Source organism: Trichosurus vulpecula, chromosome 3 (genome assembly GCF_011100635.1).
Source record: "Trichosurus vulpecula isolate mTriVul1 chromosome 3, mTriVul1.pri, whole genome shotgun sequence".
Lineage (NCBI taxonomy): Eukaryota > Metazoa > Chordata > Mammalia > Diprotodontia > Phalangeridae > Trichosurus > Trichosurus vulpecula.
This window is the reverse complement of record NC_050575.1, coordinates 312,622,817-312,644,193: the sequence shown is the minus strand read 5'-3', so window position 1 is coordinate 312,644,193 and position 21,377 is coordinate 312,622,817. Positions and strand designations below refer to the sequence as shown.

The 21,377-nt window shown below is 39.5% G+C and overlaps 1 protein-coding gene across 1 annotated transcript in view; it reads right to left on the bottom strand.

Moving 5' to 3' along the window:
* GREB1 (growth regulating estrogen receptor binding 1) overlaps positions 1-21,377 on the bottom strand; it is a 134,232-nt gene that overhangs the window by 20,689 nt on the left and 92,166 nt on the right. The window contains exons 22-25 of the mRNA XM_036751873.1: positions 15,289-15,391; positions 10,871-11,029; positions 8,493-8,635; positions 2,291-2,452 (exon numbers count right to left, since the gene is read on the bottom strand). Of these exons, the coding sequence (XP_036607768.1) occupies positions 2,291-2,452; positions 8,493-8,635; positions 10,871-11,029; positions 15,289-15,391 (567 nt within the window). The remainder of the gene's footprint in view (positions 1-2,290; positions 2,453-8,492; positions 8,636-10,870; positions 11,030-15,288; positions 15,392-21,377) is intronic.

Sequence of the window (21,377 nt, the reverse complement as noted above, 5' to 3'; positions counted from 1 at the left end):
AGAGAGCCTCAGTGGTTGCTGTTAGTATTCACTTCTTTTTTAAAATAATGTATGTTTAATTTATGGGACAAAACAAGCTTTTCCATAACATAGTATGATTGTAAAAAAGATTGCATATGAAAACTGCAAATCTATTATGTACAACTTGCCATTCCATTTAAGTAGTAAAGTTAGGTAAATTTCTTTTTTTCCTTTTTTCTTCCCTCCCCCACCCTTGAGATGGCTACGATTAGACACAAATATGTATGTACATGTGTATTATGTATATGTACATATATATGTATGTAAAATCATTTTATACGTATGTCGATTCATCAGTTCTTTCTCTGGATGCAAATAATGTCTTCCTTCATATGTCCTTTGCAGCTAATTTGGGTATTTGTAATAGTCAAAATGACTTATTCACTCAAAGCTGTTCTTAAAACAATATTGCTATTACTGTATACAACATTCTCTTGGTTCTGCTCATTACACCTTTCATTAGTATTCTCTTCTTCAGAACTCATATCCCACTCATTCATTCCCTTCTATATACATTGTCTTCTCCAGTTAGAATATAAGTACCTTAAAATCAGGGACTGTTTTTGCTTTTCCGCATTTGGCCCACAGAGATTCCTAAAAATGCTTTTCCATTCCATTATGAACAAGAGCTGCATCTACTTCATAATCTGTAAGCCAAACTCTGGGCACACAGTAACGCTGATGATCATATGGAGGCTTCTTTTGTGACTTCTCACATGGAATATTACAAGCTACTTTCTAAAGAAACCAAAGAGCTGACCAACTCTGCAAGTAAACAATCCTCATGATACTGATTTGGAAGACTAGTAAAGGTCAAATTCTCACGGCCCAATCTCAAAATATCCACAAGAATACAGCTGAATTCATCAAAGATCTGAACTTCCACCTTGTAGATTATTTCCCTCACTGATGCTGATCATAACTCCTCCCTGCCTTGGCAGATATTTCGTGAGGTGCTAACAGAAAAAAAACCAGCAGCTTTCTAGGGATAAGTCCACCCGAACTTAGCTAGGCTGGTCCTTAGGGGACACACACATAGACAAACCATTTTTGAGCTTGGGAGATCTACTCTACTGACATAGATTTTTAAGAATCCTGTATCACTTCCCCCATCATGAGAAAGCCTTCAAAAATATTGGGGAGGGACAATGAAAAAGAAAGAGGAAATGATAAAAATAACCAAACAATATACATTTACGAAGTATTTTCTATATTTCAGGCACTGGGCATACAAAGATGAAGAATAACACAACAGAGAAGGGAGCAAATAAGGTTCTTTTTTTCTGAGATACATAACAGTATTTACTCTAACGCTTCAAAGATTTCACTGGTACAAAACTTCATTCTCTTTGCACCAATTCACATCCCAGACACTCTGCACCTGACTAGATGGTTTTAATGAGTAACCATGGCCGAAGGGGAAAAAAATGCCTCACCTAGTAGTCAGCTTTTTGATGATGAGGTTCCCTGAAAGGGCTAGGCTGATTTTTGGATTGCTGACCACAACCAGAGACCAGACTGACATTTAACAGCTGGCACTTACACAGGAGTTTAAAGATTTACTATGTGCTTTATTTGTGTTATCTCATTGGAGCCTTACAATACCACTGGGAGATGGATGCTGTTATTATCCCCATTTTACTAGTGAGTAAACTGAGGCAGACAGATGTTAAAGGACTATGCCCACAGTCACACAGCTAGAAAATGTTTGAGGCCAGATTTAAATTCAAGTCTTTCTGATTCCAGGTCCAGCAACGCACCACCTCATCTGAAGATTTTCCAGCTTAAAAGAATCTTGTACTCTGCTGGTGTAGCTCTCAAGCACTCAGTGCCACCTGGGTGCTATGGAGAGACATCAGAAGAAGTTAACTACTTTTACAAAAATCTATCATTGAAAAATGTTACATCTTTTATTATATCTGGATATCTTTATCGCTCTTTTATTTCTTCTATTTGGCATGATGGCAATGGCTATACCTCAACTAATCTTTGTATCACTCATACTGCTCTTTACATAGTAAATGTTCAACGCTGGTTCAATTAAATTGAATATGAAATATGCAGTCCTCTTCCTCCTCCCTCAAAACCAATTATCTCCATCACATTATTTGCACCCTAAGCCTCCCTGCTTAAAAGCGTACCTCGGGCCATATTCCTTTGACCTAAGAAAGCCTTTTCTTATTAGACAATAAAATACATTTTGTCACAAGTCCAGAGAGAAGCATTGGTCTCTACCTTTATATAACTATATATCAGAACATCCACTTACCTTATCAGTGACGAGTGGTAACCTCATGCTTTCCAGTTGGCCTCCTGGTTGGCTGAAGACAAAATGGTGCTCCTTTGATTTCGGAATGATAAAGTGAAGCTGGATTTCCTCTCCCAGCATGGAGTAAGAGAAGGCAAAGGCGTGCAGGCTGGACTCATACAGCTGCAGTGTAAGGGGAAGAAAGGACAGGTCTTATCATCAGAACCCAACCTTACTTATCAACAGAACATATATGGCCATATATGGCCATCACTATCCCAGATTATCATGATATTCACACCAAGATAACCTATGGAAGAAACCACCAGATGATCAGTGCAACATATAGACACTCCATCTTCTAATCACCATGTCAAAATCAACTTACCCCATTACATATATCTAGCAAAAGACAAATTCAATTTTAATAACATATTTTCACTATTGACGTCAAGAAGTCTCTCATCTCTTCTAGATATGAGCCAGAACCATCTCTCACCTATATTTGCTGTTTTAGCAATGTTGGATTTATTTTACAAACCTCATATTAGAAGACACATTTTAATAGAAAAGGGGATTCATCATAAACCAAAATGATATTATTTACTAAATAATGTGTTAAAGCATAAAGGGACCTCAATCAATAAATATTTATTAAGCTTCTGCCATGAGCATGATGCTTGAGGTAGGAAACCAAAGATTTTTAAGACACAGGCACCGACCTCAAGGACTTACATCCAGCCCCATGCCTCCATGAATCTCCACACCTAAACCAACTAGACACAATGTTGTCTATTGTATTTATGCACCAAATGGACAACCTAGCTTGTGATAGTTTATTCTAAGTATATAACTACCCTTTCTTTAATGATTCAAGGAATTGTGATTTTACAGATGTACATTTTCCCTTTACTAAGACAAATCATAACCTCTCTGCAACTTAGTACATTTTCTTATTACTTGCTCTGGTCCCCAATTCCATTACCTGCACATAACCAAGTGAGGAGCATCTTAGACCACAGCGAGGCTGCTCCTCAGATGACAATCACACTATCTGTTACCTGGTTTCCACCTGTATCCTTTCTAGCTTTCAAGAAATTAATATCACTTCCATGTCATAAGGAAGCATCAAAAAAGGACCTTAGAAGAGGTTAATTGCCTCTATAGGAAAGAAATACTTTCTTATGTGAAACAGAACAAAACCAGTATCCACAGCAAAGGAGACAATGCTCTCACTCTACTTTGCCCTGGTCAGACCCCACATAGAGTATTCTGTTCCTTTCTAGGAACTGCATTTTAGGAGTTCGAGTATAACAGGGTAATAAGGATGGTGATGGTACTGGGAATCATGTCATAAAAGGATTCACTGAAATTTGGAAAATGTAAACTGAGAAAGAGAAGACTTGGCAGGAGAAGTTGTCTTCAAATATTGAAAACACTATCACATCAAAGGGGAAATAATTTTATTTTACTTGGCACAAGATAATAGAACCAAGATCGACGGATGGCAGTGCCAGGGATATAACCCTAGATCAATAGAAGGAAGAACTTCTGAATAATTAGAGCTATCCAAAAATGGCCTTTCACGGCAGGTAGTATGTTTGTCATCACTAGAAGTGTTCTAACAGAGATCAAAAGAAAATGTCTTTGGGATACTGTACAGCGGATTCATGCTTCCACCAGGGCTTAGACTAGAGAACCTCCAAAGCAACTTTCACCCCTAAGAATCAACAATTCTATGAACTGTCATTTTTGGTTTTTTACTAGACCAGTGATTTCACTGGTATTAAGAGTTCTGGGTAAAGAAATTCCTTCTACAGATGCAAATGCTTCTTCTCTGCCTTAGAGAGTTGCTGAGTTTATACAACTAGGATGTATCAGAAATAGGGAATGATTGAGGAGGATTAGACTCAACACCCTGTTCTGCACTGAATCCATGATCTATGAACTCACTTGCTGAAATTTAAGCCTGACTTTTTTTTTAATCACTCCACCAATTTCTTTCTTCAGTGCCTCATCTGGGTTTGTAAAATCTATGCCAGCAGAACACAAGGTAAAAAGGCCTTAATACAAGGCTGGAGATGAGCTATATATCTGACATCTGCAGATATGAAATTGTTGACCAAAGCAACTCATATAACCACCAGTTTAAGATGTGCAAGTAGTTGTGATCTGTCAGAGGAAAGAAGATTCACACAATGTAATTCTTGAAGTGTTCAATTATGTCTTTCAAAAGAATATCCTAGGGCAGCTAGGTGGTGCAGTGAGGTAGTGCTCTGACTCCAGCCCTGGAGTCAGGAGGACCTGAGTCCAAATTTGGCCTCAAACACTTGACACAATTACTAGCTGTGTGACCTTGGACAAGTCACTTAACCCATTGCCCTGCCTTCCTCCCTCCAAAAAAAGAATAGCCTTGTGCCTTTCTTTGTCTTATAAATTACTATAAACATCTATTGGCCAATTCAGATTAAAAGTGCATGCATTGATTAAAAAAACTTCTGGATGAAATCGAGGACACGTAGTATCAAATTCCCCTTTAAAAAAAAGAAAAGAAAGATAAATTAAAGAATAATCATCAATGATTTAATATTAAGATTTTGCCACTATCAGACAATAGTGTTCCCTCAAGGCAAGAACTAGGTCTTACTTTACATAGTCCATCTACCCCAGCACCTAGCACAGTGTTCTACATAAAGTAGGCATTTAATGAATGATTGCTGAGTGAACAAATTATAAGAGGGAGTATATGATTAACTGGAGAAAATATAATAGGTTTAGGTGGCCAGCATTCACTATTCCCTTCTCCCTCCTCTAAGTCAAGACCAAAGAATAAGGCCATTGTTGGGAATTCTGCTTGATTTACTTACTTACTTATCTATTACATAGAAACTTTCAACACTATTTTCTTCTTTCTCTGAAAATTCCTACACAGTTCTATATATGTGTGTATATGTGTGTATGTTGTTCAACCTTCCTTTCAGAGAAGACCAATGACATCACAGGGTAATGTCTCAATGCATGAACTGGATTTAAGTGAGGCAGAGTCGCTTCATCATCGGGGAGTCATCAGCCTCACTATGCCAGAAGGCAGGTGTGATGCACAAAGGGGGGATGGAAAGTACACAAGAGGGGCAACTAGGTGGTGCAGTAGATAGAGCACTACCTCTAGAGTCAGGAGGACCTGAGTTCAAATCCAGACTCAGAAACTTGATACTTACTAGCTATATGACCCTGGGCAAGTCACCTAACCCCGACTGCCTCGCAAAAAAAAATATCAAAACACTAGATTTGGAATCAAAGGACCTAAGTAACAGCTCAGATTTACTACCTATTCAACCTCAGTCAAATTATTTAATCTCCTGGGCCCTTGATTTCATCAACTACAAAACGAAGAGTGAAAAATACAGCATGGCATAATGTAAAGACTGGCTCTGGAGTCAGAGGGCCTGCATTCAAACCTCCCCTCTGATGTTTACTGCATGTGTGACCTTGTTCAAGTAACTCAATCTCCATGGGCCTTAATTTCTTCATCTATATAATGAAGAGGCTGGACTACATAGCCCCTGAGGACCCTTCTAATTCTAAATCTATGTTCCTAAGGACCTATAACTAGACCATCTCTCAGGACTTTTTAGCTGTGGATCCTATGATAACTTACGACATTTCACTGTCTAGACATAATCCCTATGAATATACATCTGAGGCATATAAGAAGGTTCTGTGATTTCAGAGTTCTGGGGAACTCCTGGCATGGGAATGCCATCCACCAACAACCCATCTATGACACAGTAGATAGGAGTGGACAGGGATGGACAAAGGATAATTGATTTGTCAAGCAGCTTTTAAATAATTATCAGAGGCTGCATGTGAACCCAGGTCACTTGAGTTTGGAAGTCTAGCACTTATTACCTATGTGGCCTTCAGGAAGTTACAACTTCTCCACACCTCACTTGTGAAGGAGATGAATAAAGGAACTCTACTTTCCATTCTGGCACTGAATCCAGAATCCCATAACCCCATGATTCCTAACTCCAAGCCCAGGTCTCTATCAACTATTCCAGGCTGCCACTTACAAATATACAAAGATAACTTTAAGAACCAACTCTTTTCTTTATCAATAAAATGTTCATCTTTTAAACATATCCTGTTCTTATCAGTGCTTTCTCTACTCATCTCTGGTGACCTTCCCAGTTGAAAGATAAGGTCTGTAAGCGACAAGCCACAAGAATAGTTTTACTTCCAAGATTAGACAGTGAATCAGACAAGGCTAATTCTAAGAACCCCAAATTCAAACCTTCAAAGCATCCCCCCTCAAAAAGGGTAGATTTCCTGGGAGACACTGTAAAAAGCAGCACAGAGCCTGGGAAATATCAGGTTGAATTTTTATTAATAACAGCAACTCCCATGTCCCTTTGACTGACTATGACTGTGATATTTTGAGCAGGAATAACAAAGGTACCCTTTGTTAGTACACACTAAAGTTTAGTATCTTGTATGTTTAGTCATGTCTGACTCTTCGTGACCCTGTTTGGGGTTTTCTTGGCAAAGATACTGGAGTGGTTTGCTTTTTCCTTCTTGAGCCCATTTTACAGATGAGGAAACTGAGGCAAACAGTTAACTGACCTGCTCAGGGTCACACAGCTGGTAAGTATCAGAGGCCTGATTTGATCTCAGGAAGATGAGTCTTCCTGATTCCAGGGCCCAGTATTCTATCCATGGTACCTACCTCCTAGCAGTTCTGTGGTGGGTTAGAAGATGTCTTTTGGTGAGAAGAAGAATCACTGTCCTAAAAATAATTACTATACTTATTTGTAAAGTAATAAAGTGCTACATGGCCCTATATTACTATAGATCATATAATTCTCCCACTAAATAATACATAGCCTTTGAGCAGGAAATGAAGAAAAACATTTTTAGTGCATGGGTTATGTTTTTTTTCTTTCTGCCTCAAAATAGAAATCTCATCACCAGCCACGGCAACTAAATGCATTGTTTCCATGCCAGGGACAAAGAATTAAATTAAAAGTGCAGGCTGCTGTTTGATATTGATTAAAATGAAAGCAAGGAAGACCAAATGCCTTTCTGACTCTCTCCATCCATCTCCATCTTTCTCTTTCATATCTTTGCTGCGGTGGAGTTTAATGAAAAAGAAAGGAAATCCTAAATAAAAAAAACACCAGATTCCAACTGTCTACCAAACGTGATATATTAAAGAGAATATACATTTGGAATTAGAGGCTATGAATCTGCAGCTACTACCTGTGTGATTGTGGGCTTCAGTTTCCTTATCTCTAAAAATCTGCAGGGGAAAGAAGGAATAAGACTAGTTGGTCTCTAAGATCCCTTCCAGATCTCAATCTTACAAACCAAGGAAATACTGCAAATCTTTGACTTGTCCATCTCACAAATTCAGAAGCAGAGCTTAAAACAATCCTTCCACTGTAAGCAACAAGGACTTACTGGACGGAAGAATGGATTAAAAATTAGAAAGTCTATAAGTCAGAAGAACTAGATTCCATTAAACTTTGGCTAGCGGTAATTTTGAGTTAGTTACTATTCTTTATTAAATGTGGTATCTGAATCAAAAGGTCAGCTAAGTGGTAGAGTGGTTAGAGCCCCAGACCTAGAGTCAGGAAGACCCACATTCAAATCCAGCCTCAGACACTTACTAGCTATGTGACCCTGGGCAAGTCACTTAAAGCCTGTTTGCCTCAGTTTTCTCATCTATAAAATGAGCTGGAGAAGGCAAACCACTCCACTATCTTTGCCAAGAAAACTCCAAATGTAGTCACGAAGAATTGGACTCGACTGAAACAACAGAATAACAACAAAAATTTACTGAAGGTTGACAAAAGTGACAAGCAGACCAGGAATTAGACACATGCATAACTTTAATGAAATATAAACTATTAACAGTGACAAAGGCATAGTGGCATTTAGCCTCAGGGGATCTGAAATCAAAACCCAAGCTCTGTTATCTATCACTCCTTTGTAACCTTGGGTAAATCACTTCTCTGCTGTAGGCGCCTCCACTGTAAAATTAGGGGTCAGACTAGACACTTCTAAGGATCGCTTTTGAGCTCAAAAACCTATGACCTCACTATTCTGGAATAAAAATATCAGAGGCAAAAAAAGTAGTTCAATACATAAATACAGCAGGCATATGGCAGGAGATAATAACAAGCTGCTAGTTTTCCAGAGTTAGGACTCAAAGCTGACCTACCTGGTAGCGCGGATTAAAGCCCAGGTACTGATGGCACTGCTCACAGTGGTGGTAGGTGTTATAGGCTGCATATTTGGACAATCTCATCCGGGTTGTCTGGCGCCGCACGTACGAATCCTCATGTTTCCTGGTTGCTGATTTGTCTGTACAAAATCCCTTAGAGTGTTAGGTTGAAGTAGGTCATAGAACACACACATTCTCTCCTAAATGTTTATCTCCCTGAGGGCTACTGGGTCAAAACTAGTTGGAGAGTTTTTTTGGTGTTGTTTTCTAAGTCAATTAATTCAAAGTTCATTTAGACAAGAGATGGGTTTTCGGTGACACGGGCTATCGCCTTATTAATAAATAAATGGAATCTATTTATATGACAAAATCAAATCTATCCTTTCCCTTTATGATTTTACAATGTTCTCTAATCACACACTTTAGAATCTGTTCATTCTTCTGAATGATTCACTATGAAGATGCTGCACTATTGGGCCAATGCAAAGAAATCCCCAATTTAATCTTTACTTTTGGGTAACTTAGGTGGCGTTCGTTTGCTTATTTGTTTTTCTTTTTTATGTTTGCCCTCGATGAAAACTAACATTACACCTCAATTTAAGATTTGGTGGTTTTTAATTAGGTACACAATGATATTGAAACAGTGTGGTAAGAAAAGGATGGATTAGCATGAAGAACACTGCTTTCAGCAGAGGTATCATGTAAGACGGTCACTTTAAAAGCACCTCATACGGATTTTCCAAGACCTCCCTCATCCTTACCTACCGCAGTCCTGGCTGCTACGAACTTTTTGACAAATCCTGCCCATCACAAGATTCACTGAAATAGCAAATTCTGGCTGGACCTCACACGAGCACAAATTACTTCACTACTGTAAGCCTCAGCTTTCTCACCTATAAAATGGAACAGCCAACACTCACGCTGTCTGTCTCACAGAGCTGCTGCGAGACAAGTGCTTTGTGGACCTTACAGCAATATTAAAACATGTGAGTTCTATTTTTTAATGAATATTCTTTTAACTCATGACTTTCATACCCAAGAGGGTTTTTTTTTTTCCTTTAGGCCCTGATCAGCAGTCCTAATCAATGGCACTTGCTGGCTTCATCCCTTCAGAGAGTTAAGTAGCCCACAACTTCAAAGAAAAACTCTTCCTGGCAATGATAAAGAGATAATTGTTGGGGGGAAATGTGGATCAGAGATGCAGACCTAGAAGAAATCTCAGGGGTTACCTAGTGCAGTCGCCTTTTTGTAGATGAGTATTCTGAGGCCCCAAAGATTGAGAGATTTGCTTACGGCCAGTAACAAGCAGGAGAGAAGGAAGGTCCTCAGACCCTAAAGGCCACACTATTCACTGCATCCTCGGGGGGGTAGACGGGTTCACGTTACAATGAATTGTTATTATAAAAACATGAGAGCTCTTTTAAACAGTAATTTCTGCACATATGCAACACAATGATGAGGCCTTTAATAATGATTGGTGCAGTGCACAGAGCTCTGGGCTTAGAATTGGGAAGACTCCTCTTCCTAAGTTCAAATTCTGGCCTCAGACACTTACTAGCTGTATGACACTGGGCAAGTCACTTAACCTTGTTTGCCTCAGTTTCCTCATCTGGAAAATTGGTTGGAGAAGGAAACTGCAAACTAATCCAGTATCTTTGCCAAATGGGTTTCTGAAGAATTGGTCATGACTAAACAACAACAAATCATAATGACCCAGGGGCACTGCAAAAAATCTAAATCTTTCAAAATTGTATTTCATTTTACTAATTCTTAAGTAAATGAAATAAAAAAATTTTCCAAATTCTTCACAGTTAGCAGGAGTTTCTATTAACCAGAATACTAATATACTTATTCCCTCACCATGTTGGATAGCCAAACACTTCACTACTATTACTCAACAATTGCTGAACTTCCGCTCAGCTCATGATGCAGTGGAAATAACACTGGGTTTGGAATCAGACGATCTGGGCTCAAATCTCAGCTCTGTCACTTTTGGGGTAAGTCACTTCTCCTCTCAGAACCTCAGCTCCCCCTTCTGTAAAATGTGGGGGCAGGACAAAACAATCTATGAAGTCTCTTCTAGCTATAAAACTCTGATGCTATGCACTTTCAAAATAGCTGCTACAATGGTTCATTCCCTCCCCCTCCTATTTATGATCACAGGGGGACACAGAACTAACCAGCAGATACTAGAAAAGCTGAAGAGACACAATAGGATGGGTTCCAATTTAATTTTTTTCCTTTGTTTCTCAACGCAGAAGGCACTGCTGGTTAATTAAATTCCACTCTACAATTAAAGACAAGAGAATAAAAATTCAACTCCACTGTTTGGAAAGCAATACATTGGAAGAAGACATGAGTTTTCAAAATCTTACCTTCACTCTTTACATTCTGGTGGCGTGAACAAATCATACTGGCATCATCATATTTGGGATCGTGAATAATGTAGTCAAAAGACATTTTCTTAAAGACCTCTAAGTCAGGCCAGGCATCACTGTGCTGAGGATAATGGCCCCCGGATTCTTCTCTCAAGTCTAAAATGGACGGAAATTAAGATGTAACAGAAAAGTTCAAGTATCATGATGTTTTTATTGCAAATGCACCAAGGTTTTTAAGAACTACATACAATGCTATATATTCCTCTGCTGTTCCTCTCAGGTTATTGGGCTATAGCCAATGTTGAAGACTATTCTAATAAGGTGAGAGAAGGAATACTTATCCACCAACACTCAGATGCAATCATTTCCACTGAGAAAAATGGAGGTTGTCTGGTTGGGGGCTCTCAAAATCACAGAATTTGAGAGTTGGAACGGACGTAGTAGCCATCTAGTTCAACCAATACATCTAGGTCAATCGATCCCCACTGTGACATACTTGATAAGTAGTCAGCCAGCCCCTGACTGAAGATCTCCCTAGCCACTACCTATCAAGACAACCAACTTCTGGACAGCTCTAATTATTAGGAAGGTTTTCCTGACATCAAGCTAAATTTACCTCTTTGCAACATCCATCCATTGCACCTACTGGCTCTCTGAGGCCAAAGAGAACAAGACTATCCCTTCTTCCATGTGATATCCCTTCAAACACTGAAGAACACCAATCATGCCCTCCCTGCTGGATTTCTCTTTTCCAAGCTAAGTATGCCCAGTTCCTTCACGTGTCAGCCCTTCAATAGTCACTTTTCAACAGATATTTACTGGCTTATCAGTATCTTTTTTAATCCAGGATGCCCAGAACTGAGTACAATACTTCAGATGATTTCTGGGAGTCTGAGTGCAGTAGGGCTCTCACTTCCCTATTCCTAGAAGGTTTTCTCCTCTTAATGCAGTCCATGACTACATTGGCTATTTTCTCCAGCTAAAGTAAGTTCTAAGAAAACTAGAAGGTGGAGCCAACTATATAGAAACATTCACATGCCCACAGAACATTGAGACTAGTAAACCGGACCTTTTGGTGAATCCAAGCTCCTGTTGTCTACCTTGATATCCAGTCCCCGTCACCCTCCTGCAGACCTTGATTTTTAACTTAATTGATCCTGATTCTGACCTTGCTTCTGTTCTCAAGTGCAATAACTCTATGACCCATTAGCTCCATAACCCAAAGCCTTGGTATGATGCTTTTGGACTCAACTTGTACAGGTACTGCCTGGAAATACTTTATGCCCAATCAATCAACTGACCAGCAAACTTTTTTCAAGTCCCTACTATTTGTCAGGCAGTGTACTAGATACTGTTAATACAGAGACAAGAATGAAAAAATCCTGCATTTTCAAAGAGCCTACCTGACAGAGGATATATGCAACTAAATAAATATATACAGAATATATATAAAATAAATAGTATAGGGACATAGTATTGGACTTAAGAGTCAGAAATACTTGGGTTTTAATCCTGCCTCAGACATTTACTAATCTGTCTGACTCAGTTTCCAGACTCTATAACCTCTAAAGTCCCTGCCAAACTCCAAGTCTATGATCCTATGATCTATAATCTTATGAAATACCAGGTAGGTTTAGGAGAGGAAAAACTACTAGTTTGGGGTTGGGAAAGGGAAGTGGACAGGAAGGGCTTCGTGAAGAAAACAGGACTTGTGCCAAATCTTAAAAGAAACAATAGCTGGTATGAGACGGAGTCAAGTAGGGAGTATATTTCAAGTATGGAGGATAGCCAGTACAAAAGCACAGAGATGGGAGATGACACATTGTGCATGAGGAACAGCAAGAAAGCCAGTTTGGATGAACCACAGAATAGGAACAGAGGAGTGATAGAGAAGCAGAAAGAGAAGTAATGTATAATGCAAGAAAAGTAGGTTAGGACAAAGTGGAGAAGGGCTGGATTTTCCTAACAGAGGAATTTCTATTTTATCTTAGAAGTAATAGGCAAGCACTGGAATTTACTAAGTAGAGTAATGAGTAGTGACAGAGTCAGACTTGCAGTTTAGGAAGGTCACTTTGGCACTTGTACAAAGGACAGATTATAGAAGGGACAATTTGTAAGCAGGAAGCAAAATCAAGATGCTGCTACAGTAGTCAGGGCACAAGGAGATGAAGGCCTGAATCAGGGTGGTACTCAGGTAGGCCAAGCAAAGGGGTCAGAAGGACACTATGGAGGTAGTCAGGACATGATGTGGCAGCTGAATGAATAGGTGCACTGGGGAACAGTGTGTAGTTTAGTGTGATATAGAGGAACTTAGGAAAATGAAGGAATATTGCCATTAAGAAAAATAAAGAAGTTCAGAAGGGGGGTAGGGGGAAAAGAGATAATGAATTTTGTTTTAGACATACTGAATTTGAAATGTCATTTTAATAGCTAGTATTTATATAATGGCTAGCATTTATATAGCATATTAACATTTGCCCATATGTTATCTTGTTTGAAATGTTCAGTGGGCAGTTGTTGATACGGGACTGCAACTCAGGAGAGACTAGGACTGGGAGAGATACAGATATATATACATACACACAAATACATATGTGTGTATACATACACTCACACGCACATATAATTGGATGTCCCATAGACAATTCAAAGTCAATATGTCTGAAACAAAATTCATTATCTCATCCCCCACCCCACACCTTCCAAGTTCTGAACTTCTCTATTTTTTTGTTAAGGTCAACATCCTTTCATTTTTCATTCATATGCGTATGTATGTATATGTATGTGTATATATGCATATGTATATACACATATGCACACATGTTACATACATCTACAGATGCCTGTGTATAGCTGCATGTGTGTGCATTTGTGTGTATATGCACACATGCATGCAACACATGCTGCATATATTATATATACATCTAATGTATAGTGCATTTGTGTATATAGTACATTGTGCATATAATAGTTATCTTTTTTCCATCCTGTCCAACTCTTTGTGACCCCATGTGGGGGTTTTCTTGGCAAAGATATTGGAGTGGTTTGCCATTTCCTTCTTCAGTACATGTAGTATACACACACATGTATGTATATATACATGTACATTTATACATATATACAATGGACCTATACAGCTATATACACATACACAAGCAGACATATAGTCATATATTTGTACGTATATAAATATGTGGATATGTACATGCATACATAAACTAGGAGTTGCCTGCATAGAGATAGTTGAACCCATGGATGCTGCTGAGGTCTTCAAGTAAGCAAGTGTAGAAAAGGAAGAGAAAAAGGTCCCAGGACAGAGCCTTGGGGACACTCAAAGACTGGGAGCATGATGTAGATGCTCCCAAACTAAGAAGGCTTCAACCATCACCATAGGACTTGCCCAGCTACACCATATGCCCATTTCCCACCCAGACTTTAACCTTGGGGAGAAGAGCTAGTTTGTGGTGATAACCTTACAGAATAAGAGAAAGAAGACTGAATTTTAACTTAGAATAGCCATGGCCCTTTGTAATTTGGCATTTAAAGCCCTTTCACAAACTGGCCCTATCCTACCTTTCCAGTCACATTATATTTTCCCCTCTTTCATATACTCTGACTCCTTTGTGGCCTTGTCTTTCTTCACCTAGATCATTATATATCCTTTCCTTCTGCCTTTTGACAGCATTAACCATTGCTCCTATCTGGACCATATATGTACTCCCTGCCCATATCCCTACCCCCCATAAGGCCTAGTTTCCTTGAAGACTCAGCTCAAGTGGTATCTCCTGCTCAAGGACTCTCCTGATTCCTTTAGTAGCTAGTATGCTTTCCTCTCCTCAACCCCTAGCTCCCATCCTCCAAAGGTTATTTCCTATCTTTTTTGTATATATTTCATTCATATTTAGAGATGTGCATGTTGTATCCCTCATTAACACTTAAGCTCCCTAAGGTCAGAGACTATATTCTTCTACTCTCATGGCTGCAGCATTTTACACAGTGTCTGGCCCACAGCACAGGTTAATAAATGGTTGTTGACTGATTGAAATAATATACCTCTTGCCCTTGTGAAGACTGTAGTCTGGTAAAGTACATAAGAAATAAAAGAACTGTAATAGAAGACAGAATGTAATAAATTTTATGAGAGGCAAAGAAAGTATCATGGGAGTAGATCTACTAACACCGTTATCTAATATTTGCCTGTCAAGCAATTTATTGGAAAATAGTCGCTGAGCATCTACCATGCATAAGATCTTTTACTCAAAACTAATCCCTAGGGATACAGAGAGGAATAGGGCACATTCCTTGAACTTAAGGAATTTACAGATCCCTCAGGATTTAAAGGACATAAAGAAACTCCAACTGATGATCTGATAAATGAAGTCCCTGATTACAACTGTGGCCAGAAGATGACTTACTGATGTTGATCTCTTCTTCATCATAGACATCAACTTCTGTCAGACGGATTAGCATCCTAGACAAGATGCTGAGGAACTGAAGATAGGCGCCTGTCTTTCCTATCTGTAAATACACAAGAGAAAGGCTGAGGACACTTGAACAAAGAGGCGGCAACAAACCCCAACACTTTGGTTTTTAAACACTTGGTCCTAAAAGGCTTAGATTAACCCAAACAAGAAAGAGAGAGAGAGGGGGGGGGCAGAGAGACAGAGAGAGGAAGGAAGGAAGGAAGGTAGGAAGGAAGGGAGGGAGGAAGGGAAGGGAAGGGGAAGGGAAGGGGAAGGGGAAGGGAAGGGGAAGGGAAGGGGAAGGGAAGGGAAGGAAGGGGAAGGGAAGGGGAAGGGAAGGGAGGGGGAAGGGGAAGCGGAAGGGGAGGAGAAGGGGAAGGGGAAAGGGGAGGGGAAGGGAAGGGGAAGGGAAGGGGAAGAGAAGGGAGAGGGGAAGGGGAAGGGGAAGGGGAAGGGAAGGGGGAGGGGAAAGGGGAAGGGAAGGAAGGGGAAGGGAAGGGAAGGGAAGGGAAGGGAAGGGAAGGGGAAGGGAAGGGGAAGGGAAGGGGAAGGGAAGGGAAAGAAGGAAGGAAGGAAGGGAAGGAGGGAGGGAGGAGGAAGGAAGGGAGGAAGGAAGGAAGGAAGGAAGGAAGGAAGGAAGGAAGGAAGGAAGGAAGGAAGGAAGGAAGTAAGGAAGGGCTTAAACAAGGAAAACCATTTTGTTAGACCAGAAATCATTTAAAAAGTTTTTTTCTACATGTTAAACTGCCAACATTTTAGGTAGTTATCTTTAAAGAACGTTAAAGGTTTGCAAAGTGCTTTGCTCTCATAAATATGTGAGTCAGGGATCATAAGCATTCTTACCCTAAATTTTTAAATGAGTAAACTGAGCCTGAAGAACAAGACTAAGTGATCTCCCAGGGTCACACAAGCCATGTCACACCCAGGATTCAGGACTGCATTTCCTGATTCCAGGTCCTTTCATACTCTTTCCAACCATACCACACTCATTCTAGATTAGGCAGGCATACTAAACTACCACACTAATACAGCAACAAGGGGTTTTTTTTAAGTTTTATTTAGCTTTTTAAAAAAAAACTGATTGGGGCAACTAAGTGGCCACAGTGAGTAGAGCACCAGCCCTGGAGTCAGGAAGACCTGAGTTCAAATCCAGCCTCAGACACTTGACACATGTACTAGCTCTGTGACCTTGGGCAAGTCACTTAACCCCAATTGCCCTGCCCCCAAAAAACAAACAATAAAAAACTGATTAAACAAGATAAAAGTAATATTGTCTCTCAGATATAATGATATACACGTAATGTATAACATATAATGTCTGAGATATGAAAATTCATTAAAATAGAAAAAGAGGTTATCTATGTTAATAGTTTCATCTCTAATCCCATGAAATCCTGAATGGACTGAAAAATTACAATTCTATCCTCTCTATCCTGAAGGGATAGTTGGGGAGACCACTCATAACAGGCCTACACAAGCACTTAAGGGCATTTGTCCTCAACCTAAAAAAAATGTTGAGATAGATCCAATTAAATACCTTCAATTGTATTAAGCACCTACTATGTATAAGGTATTTTCCTAAGCTTTAGGAATATGAAGACAAAAATGAAACAAACTCTGCACTCAAGGAACTCATATTTTACCAGGGGACTCAGTGAATAGAACTCTGCACCTGGAGCCAGAAAGACCTGAGTTCAATCTAGCCTTACACACTTACTAGCCATGTGACTGTGGACAATCTGCCTCAGTTTCCTCCCTTCATACTACATGCCAAAAAACAGGAACTAGTTACTTGGTGCCACTCTTATAAAAAGGTGACTATTTCTTCACCTAGGTACTTTTCAGGGTCCTTCTTTGATACTTTCCCTTCCATACCTCTCAGACCAAAATAAATACATAATACAATAATTCACACCAAAGGGCCTATAAACTAGAAGGAAAACAGAGTAAAAAAGATTAAGTATTAGTGAATTTTTCTTGAGACTATGACAAATAACTTATAGCTTTGGCAGAGGGAGGGGGAGAATTGGGGTAGAAAGCCCACAACAAAGAAAAACAGTTATCTAATTCATTTAGCTTGGTCCTGTTTCATTTTTCTATGTTTGAAGGTAGTCATTTCTTTCCTCTCAATCAGATACCTTCATTAAACTTATTCATGCTAATCAGTACATAATAATTTATTTGATTTTAATGAAATTTCACCCATTGTGCAATTTATAAGTGATCCCAATTAAACACTGTCATGATGTTCAAGCATTCATAATTAAAGTACATTATCTTATTCATCAGTTTCTTGTCTAAGGCTTCACAATCACTAGCAAGGCTGCTCTTTCTGGCAATATCATCTGTGCCCATGTGAATCGAGGCAAAGAATGATGGGGGGGAGGGGGAACTGAATTTGGAATCCAAGGGCCTGGGTTTGAAAACTGACTGCCATTTAATGGCTTATGACTGGATGAGCTCTCAGCTTTAATTTCTTCATCTGAAAAATGAGAATGTTGCACAAGATGACTTTTAAGTTGCCTTCCACTTTGAAATCTAGAATTGTATGAGATAGGTAGTCGTCATTAGGTTGGAAAATTCTCAAGACCTTTTCTACCCCATCCTAGCTACATAACCCAAGAAGACATCATAATCTCTACTGTTAGTGCGAGGAAAATAAGGAGCTACTTAGGTACTCTTCAGCAGATTACTTGTCTCTTCTTCTTCTGATACTAACTAGCCAGAGAAGGAGCCTGGAATAGTGGTTAGAACACTGAATTTAGAGTCACAAAGTCCAGGGTTCAAAGAGCCCATATTTACTAGCTATGTGACCATGGGCCCTTCCCCTTTCTGAGCCTAGTTCATCATCAGTAATCTGCAAGTATTAATTTTTAGTCCTTACATTAGAAGGTTCTTATGAGGCTCAAACAGACATCTTTCTAAGCATTTCCATGACATGCCACATGTTCTTGATCCTCCATCTCCAACCAGACCTCAGACTTCTACCCAAGTCCTTGAGCCCTGATTGATGAGAACTCACCTTGCTGGTTCTGAGGCCCACCACACCACTTCTGAGATATCCTGTCCCTTCCACACCTCCCACCCCCTTAAAGTTTCCAAATCTAGTTCTGAGAATAGCAATCAAATCGACATTTCCATTCCTGAAAAAGACATGTAAATCATCTGTTCTTTTGTTCCAGTCACCATTTCCTCAGACTTCCCTGTCCAAATCATGCCTGCCTTTTAGAAGGTGAGCTTCTCAAGATGAAGGACTATTGTATATATTATTACCTTAAAATATACCATGGGTCATCAAACTGGCTTTCTTGCTATTCCTAACATACGGCATCTCATCTCCTGACTCTGTGACAACATGGGCTACTGCACATGCCTGGAATGTGCTCCCTCCTCACCTCCATCTCTGAGGATGCCTACCTTCCTGCAAAGCTTGGCTCTAATACTGTCACCTACATAAAACCTTTCCTGATCCACCTAGCTTCTAGTATCTCTCTCAACCCCCAAGTTAGCCTGTCTTTATTTTGTATATGCTTGTATGAGTACATGTTGCCTCCCCCAACTGAACCCAAGCTCCCTGAATCAAGACTTTTATTTTTGCGTTGGTATGCCCACCACCTAAACATAGTGACTGACAGATAATAGACATTCACTAAAATGTTTGTTGAAGGATTGACTGAATGAGCAATCCACGGTTCTCCTTTCTCCTCTTTGCCACATTCTTTCACCCTCTGACCTCACAGCACATGTCAAGACTGCCCTCTCTTTTCAGATCAATCAATCAAGTATTTATTAAGTGACTATATGTCAGGGACAGGTCTACTGCGCTAAGTACTGAGAATGTAAACAATGAAAAAACAAATGATGCCCATTCAAGCAGAGCTTTACATTGGAAGTGCACATAAGTATATTCAGAATAAATATAAATACAAAACAGAACAAATGCAAATATCTTTTTTCTTCTTTGTTTTACACTGAAAAGTTTTTTATACTTTTTTTTAAAGGAACAGTTCGTTCTCCCTGATAACCTAGAAAATGGAGAGGTATTCTTCAAGTTCTATTACCTTGTCTTTTGAGGGAGTAATGAGCCTGTACTTCTGAACATAGGTAGCACTTGCCTTGCCATAGGAGGAAGATACACATCACACGGTCTGTGCAAGTCTTTGCAGAATTATTCTTGTTCCCCATATCTGGTGGAAGCAAGATCTCCTCAGTCCTTTGTCTTTTATGCTAGTAGGTCTAGTGGCCACGTGCCCTGGAAACTCATTAATCTAGCATCCAAGAATATCTCTACAATAAAACTTTAATTTACCTTTCTAAGCTTAGTAAATATTACTCCATTCTTTACATTCTAGTCAAATCAGACCACTGGCTGCCTCCAGAATCGTTCCCCTCCACTCACTACCTATAGCTGCCTGCTGAAATACTCCTCTTACTTCAAGGCCCAACTAAGGTTTCTCTTTCCTGATCCTAACAACTAAAAGTAATTATTTCTGCTTCATGTTTTTCAGGAACACCAAGTCTGGACTGTTGCTTTGTCTTTAACAGATTCTGATTTGTACCCTATGTGACCGTACTGCATACTCCAACTTGACAGTAAGTTCCTTAAGGGCAGGAACTGCATTGTTTTTCATCTTTGTTTCCCTGCAAAAAGGACAGTGCTAAGTACATAGTAGGTACTTTTAAAACATTTGCTAAATTGGAATTATTCATTCAAGAAGCATTCAATACCTACAGTGCTAGGCATTGGGGACAGAAGACAAAAAGAAAAGACTACTGTCAAGGAAAATACATGCCATTACAAGAACATGCAGACATATAAATTTACCTCTTACACACACACACACACACACACGCACACACAGTAATTTGAGAGTAGGTAGCATCTGATGAAAATCATCATAGGGTTCCTATAGAGATAACACTTCAGCTAAGCTTTGAAGAAAGCTTCTGATTCGATTCTAAGAGGTAGGAATGAGGAAGGCATTCATTCCAGGCACAGAGATGAATGGAATGTCTTGTAGGAGAAACAGCAACTAGGTAAATCTGTCAAGGATAAACAATATGGGGAAGTGAGTAACTCAAGGAATGCTATGTAGACAAACAAGTGAGTTCACACGTTCTCTGAATCTACAAAGTTCAATCAAGCTAACAAGTATCTATTAAGCATTTCGTAGGTGCCAGGCACTGTGCTGGCATTATCATTGGACAATGCTTTCACAAGATTATGGCCAACATACTGCTACCCTCCCTGATGACTTCACCTCAGCAGCACTGACAGGAGGGTGAGATGTTGGTCACCTGATTATGGAAAGAAGAGAAGCTAAGGTTATAATTAGGGGAAGGTTCCTCTAAATCAACAGCCTGGAAACCTGAGGTGTTCTCATTTCACCCAGAAGTAATATCCTTGCCTATTAACTCATCAGCTTGTATTCACATTGGAGCCTGTGGAGGAATCTTGACTATATTCGCATTAAATTCCCTTATACAAGTGACCATCTGAGAGAGCTTTTCCCATGGCAAATGAGTTTCTGAAAATATTTCAAAGAGCTCATGAAAAGCCTTGGGAGAGGAATTTTAAGGCAATATATCAAATTGGAAACAGCTTAAACGAAGTCTTTGAGACAGCTGGCGTGGTAAGGAGACATCAATATGTGTGTAGTTGCAGATCAACAGAACAGTGTCTCTTTGCTTCAGGGCTAATCAAAATAAAACTGATTATCAAATGAGTGTAAATGAAGCAATCTGCTCTCTGCGTAGCATTTTCTGGTATTCCTAGACTAGCTAGCAAATGAAAAGTGAATGAAATTCATTCCCAGAAAATGAGGGATGGCAGAGAACACTAATCCTGGGAAGTGAGACAAACTTCTCACCCTTTTTTTTAGGATGCAAGCATTTATATAGAAGTCAAGAAACAAAAAAGGTCAAAGTAAGTTGTTTTTAAATGAATAAAGTTGGAAAAGAATGGGAATATTTCTATATTATGCTTTCAGAAAGATAGTAGAGAGTGGGGGAGGGGAGGTGGAGAACAGGCTTTTTAGAAA